At 43.7% G+C, this 4,970-nt stretch overlaps 1 protein-coding gene across 1 annotated transcript; it reads right to left on the bottom strand.

The window, feature by feature from the left end:
• Positions 1 to 825: 825 nt before the first annotated feature.
• On the bottom strand, positions 826 to 4,455 carry LOC120060004 (ankyrin repeat and SOCS box protein 2-like). Its single transcript, XM_039009078.1, has 7 exons — positions 4,322 to 4,455; positions 2,883 to 3,052; positions 2,528 to 2,683; positions 2,150 to 2,395; positions 1,787 to 1,958; positions 1,107 to 1,701; positions 826 to 993 (listed from the first exon to the last, which is right to left on the bottom strand). The coding sequence occupies exons 1-7, from the start codon at positions 4,453 to 4,455 to the stop codon at positions 826 to 828; spliced, it is 1,641 nt and encodes a 546-aa protein (XP_038865006.1).
• Between the last annotated feature and the right edge of the window lie 515 nt (positions 4,456 to 4,970).

Raw genomic sequence — 4,970 nt, 5'->3', positions numbered from 1 at the left:
GGTTCCAGCACCTTTTCCAATACAGGATCATACATTTTGGCACTGACATTTACAGTACATTACAACAACAACTGGACTATTATATAGGCCTACACTCATTGCACAAGGTCTGTTGAAAACCCACTTTAAAAGCATATTACAAAATTAGTGCTGAATATACAAGTACATTCCATAAACCACCAAACTGATTGTCTGCATTTGTTTGCCTGGGCCTAAACATCTAAATGACACAGGTATTTTAAAAGCTTACCTTGAGTTTCATTTAAGATCAGTTTCGTTGCACTTCTTCAAAGATTATCAACTGCTGTGGCTTTAGGCTATCTGTTGTCATTTGTCACCCATCCACTCAGAACTGCAGCTCACTTCCATACACACACGCTATGTTCAAACAACACACACACACATATTTTGCCATTACACACATTTTACCCTATCAAGTAATAATTACTAACCCATAAATACAGCCCAAACTCCTGTAAACAGGTAATATACTATAAGGCACAACACAGGACACTGATAAGCCTTATTTGCCATCAGGGCAGAAGTCATCAAAGCTGTGTCTGGGCAAGCTGAGGTACTGCAGCAGTCTGTCTGGGAGGGGTAGTCTGTCCAAAGACCTGAGTCTGGACACACCCACCTGCTCACGGATCCTTAACCTACATAGATGCATCAGTGGACGGGATGACACTGAGGAAACAGCATGGGAAATTGTGTTAGATTGTCCCTCCCGTTTGAGTGTGAGTGTGAGTGTGAGTGTGTGTGTGTGTGTGTGTGTGTGTGTGTGTGTGTGTGTGTGTGTGTGTGTGTGTGTGTGTGTGTGTATGTCTAGATGTACTCACATGACTTGGCCTTGATGCTGGGCCATTCCCGCCGGCTGCCCAGGACCTCGGTGAGTCTGGCACACAGTTGAACATTACCAACATAGTCCAGCAGCAAGTCTACGATGGGCCCTTCCCAGTTACACATGGATGGTGATGAGATCAACTCACAAAACTAAGGGATATTAGGATGAACAGAAAGAAAAGATAATGAGCATCATGCCTTCTTGAAAAATCAAGTTCCCATAATAATTGTGATCACGGCAATAGGAGCCTACTTTGCCTTACCTGTACTTTGCTGACAGCAGGTTCTGTACAGGTTAGAAGAGACATGTCATTGGTGCATTTGCTGATGTCAACGCCTATGCTGCTCATGCTGTCCTGTGCTGGGTGTGGGCCGCAACCATAAGCACATCTGAAGCAGGCCTGGGCATCACAGCCCTTATCCAAAAGGCACTTGAGAAGTGGTAGGTTATTCATGCAGAGTACAATAGCACCAGGGAAGGTGGTAGGACAGGCTGGGACACTTGTGTTAATATCGGCTCCATGCTCCAGCAGTAGAGAGACAGTCCTGGCACAACCGTGTCTTACAGCTGCTAGTAGAGGGTTGACTGGGTCCAGGCTCAGATTAGCACCAGCTTTCAGTAACATTTCTACTGTCTTACTACTCCCATTGGCAATGGCAAAGTAAAGTGGTGTGGTGCGGTGATCCGAATACCGCATGGAGCGATTGTGGGATAGTGTGGCATTGACGTCGGCTCCTGTCTTGAGCAGTATGGCTGTGACCATGTCCCTGTTGTGCTCTGCAGCCAGGTGGAGGGGGCTGATCCCACTGTGGCGAACTCTGGCCCGACTGGTGACCGGGACAAGCAGGGACACAATCCTGGAACAAGTGGACATTAGTACTGTACATAAGAGTAATACAAAATCCAGACATGACAAGAGAAATATAGTGCATTCTAACTTACTCATGGTGTCCATACTGAGCAGCAATGTGTAGAGGCAGGAGTCCTGTCTTGGTGGGTTTGTTGGCGTCTGTGTTGTGAGATAGTAGCAGCTCCACTATCTCCCTGTGGCCATCTCTACTGGCCTCATACAGGGCTGTAGCACCGTCACACGTCTGCATGTTAACGTCAGCACCTGAGGAAAAGAACAACGTCAGAGACATGGCAAAGAACTGATTGACTGTTATAAGAACACATCACTTATTCACTTTAAGAGGCCATTGTCTGTCTCAATAAGGTGATCATTAACAGCCATATAGCATGGATGCATTATGTGGCCATACATGTCATCTCAGACAATACAGAACTACATACAGTGAACCCTACCTTTCCTAATGAGGTACCGTAGGGCCTCTACACGTCCTTGCTGGACTGCTACTATTAATGGTGTGATGCTGTAGGTATTAGGAGGGTTAATGGTGGCTCCTGCCCTAACCAGCATCTCACAGATCTCCATGTTGTCCCTGCACACTGCCTCATGGAGTGCTGTCCAGCCCCGGTTACACCTCTGGTTCACTGTGGCCCCGAATGACAGGATGAGGCTCACTATTTCCACGTTCTCCCGCTCACATGCTAGAAGGCATCAGAGGACATTAGGTTAGCCTGGCAGAAGATACCATGCTTTAGAATAGGCCTACATCTATCTAAAAACAGAGGTATCATTATCTTACACTCTCAGGCTATAGCCTATGTGGAGAGATGTACCTTTGTATAGGGGGGTCTCTTTGTTCTTGCAGCTGATGTCGGGGTCTGCCCCTGCCTGTAGAAGGCACTGCACACAGGACAAGTGCTGACCGGAAACTGACAGGAGCAGAGCAGTCTGTTCCTGAAGGGTGCGCTTGTCAACGGACCCTGGTTGGGCTGGAGGAGAAATATATGCATAGGCTACAATGCACAAATGTAAACACACAATGCTTAAACATCATTTACCGCTTTGATAATATATAAACATATGTTGTCTTCTTTCCACCATTTCATGATCCTCCAGTCTATTTAATTCAACCGCAACAATAAAGGCAAGGCATTGATAGACTGTAAAAATTATGCTTTCAACATGTACCTTTCATCAGTGCCTTAATGCATTCAGCTTGGCCATAATATGCAGCCTCATGCAAAGGTATCCATCCTTCTTTGTTCTCTTTCACCAGGCTGAGTGGTGCAGCCACTGACAGCTCATTCACAGTTTGAGCATCTCCTCTCTGGATGGCAAACACTATTGGCTCTACATCCCTACAACAGAGGGAAGGCAAATTACTTGAAGAGACAATGCAGAATCTAGGTTAATAGATGCAGGTTTATGATACCAAGTTCTCTCATAAAATTCGTTTTTAATGTTTATAAATAATGAGTAGAATCCCCCTGGACTAAATTTGTGTAGTCTGTTTCAGTGTATAAAAAAAACAACAAGGAAAAATGTCGGTCTTATATCATCAATGATAATATATTTTCATTTACAAGGATACATTATGGCCATTATATCTAACCACTGGCAACTAAAATAAAATCACTGATAGGCCGATTGCCCAGCGCTTCACAAGTAGCAAAATACTCACTCCGCTGACACTGACGTAATGTCGTTCTGCCGTCGCCGCTCAACGCATCGTTTATCATCGCTCGATAATTTGCTTAAAGACGTGTTGCCCTTGTTCCCACCATAACGAAATTGCGATAGATACTCAGAATAACAAAATCTAGTCATTATTTTAGCGGATCCACACGCGTTGTAGAGAACACACGGGGCAGAGCAGCGGTCGAGCAATGACAACAGCGGGGGGAGGAAAGCCAGGGCCCAGCTGTGCTTTCAGAGATTATTTTAGGACTGCATTGACATGTGTGTGTTGGGGGTGGTGGCTACTATACCATATATGTCAAGGCACTCCAGAATCAGTCGCTCAAAGATAAAAAGCAAATTGCATCAGGATACCTTGGGCATCTGTTCTCCACCCCATTAGTTTTTTATTATGGCATTTCCTAACTGAACTGGCAGGTGTTTTTATATTATGATACATTTAAAATAGTTATTATGTTAATGCTACTGGAATTGTCAATAACGTGAGAATGTAAAAAAAATGCTATGGTTATTATAACAAAATTATAAACCCAATCCCATTTGGTAAAGAAGTCAAATGGCACCTTCTTTACCATATATATGGCTTTTGTGCAAAAATGCTGACAGCATGGAAATCTTAACAATATGAGCATAAGTGACTATTGTCTAAGCTTTGAACACTGCAGCTTTAGAATACAACATAATGCCCTTCAGAGTTTGATGCCTACAGCTGTTGTATAACCCACCATATAGTGACAGGGGTTCAGAATTGTACTTCCTTTATCTTTGATGTAACTACGTGAATTTTAAAAATTGTATTTAACCTTTATTTAACTAGAAATAACATGTACCTGATCCTGCAGATTGTTACACATCTGATATAGTATAATGCACTCAATTATTTTGAACAACAGAGGCATTAAAAAGACATCTTCATTTTCTGGGCTCACCTCAAAGAGTTGAAGGATGAGTGGATTGCAGTGGGGTGAGTCTGAGAGTTAGAGGTATCCGTGTTATCGATATTTTGTCTTTGGAATAGTGTTCTGGACAGGCTGGCTGGGATGGTCCCATTGGTGGTCACCATGTTGCATTCAACAACTAGGTTATGCAACACTTCCCTGTTGTCCTCGTAGCCCAGTGATGAGCCTGTTGGTCCTGGAGTTGCAACACAGGGACCTGGAAGGTAGTTAACAGCATGAATGAATTCATCATTAAACAAAATATTCCACTCAGTCATCAAACATAGAAGTGAGAATTTCCCTTTAAAATCCTACAGTCACGAAATAAGATGGGAGAGATAGAGCTCACAACAAACTTATGCAGTATCAAACTTAAGCAGCATCAACATACAGTCATACGTTTTCCGCATGTGGAGTAAACTCAGGGCCAGTCACTCCTGTGTTGATGTGAGAGAAAACAGCTATCTGTGCTGCCAGACGACAGAGAGCAAGCAGCCCCAGCAGTGGTGATGCCTTTTAAGGACATTTTTTAGCTTTGTTTGGTTCTACTTGATTCTGCTGCACTAAAAGCCTCTCTCTGTCTTGAAGGCTTGCATGGTTACGGCAGAGGTTATGAAGGAGTATTATAATCACCCATAGA

The sequence above is a fragment of the Salvelinus namaycush genome, chromosome 15 (genome assembly GCF_016432855.1).
Source record: "Salvelinus namaycush isolate Seneca chromosome 15, SaNama_1.0, whole genome shotgun sequence".
Classification (NCBI taxonomy): Eukaryota; Metazoa; Chordata; class Actinopteri; order Salmoniformes; family Salmonidae; genus Salvelinus; species Salvelinus namaycush.
This window is presented reverse-complemented; position numbering and strand designations above follow the sequence as displayed.

What these genes read in the sequence shown, in the direction of transcription:
- LOC120060004 (XM_039009078.1), bottom strand. Translation starts at nt 4,455, where the DNA reads ATGGTGACCACCAATGGGACCATCCCAGCCAGCCTGTCCAGAACACTA. An exon ending in TCATCCTTCAACTCTTTGAG is followed by an intron (nt 3,053 to 4,321) that starts GTGAGCCCAGAA and finishes CCTCTGTTGTAG; the next exon opens with GGATGTAGAGCCAATAGTGT. An exon ending in CATTAAGGCACTGATGAAAG is followed by an intron (nt 2,684 to 2,882) that starts GTACATGTTGAA and finishes TTTCTCCTCCAG; the next exon opens with CCCAACCAGGGTCCGTTGAC.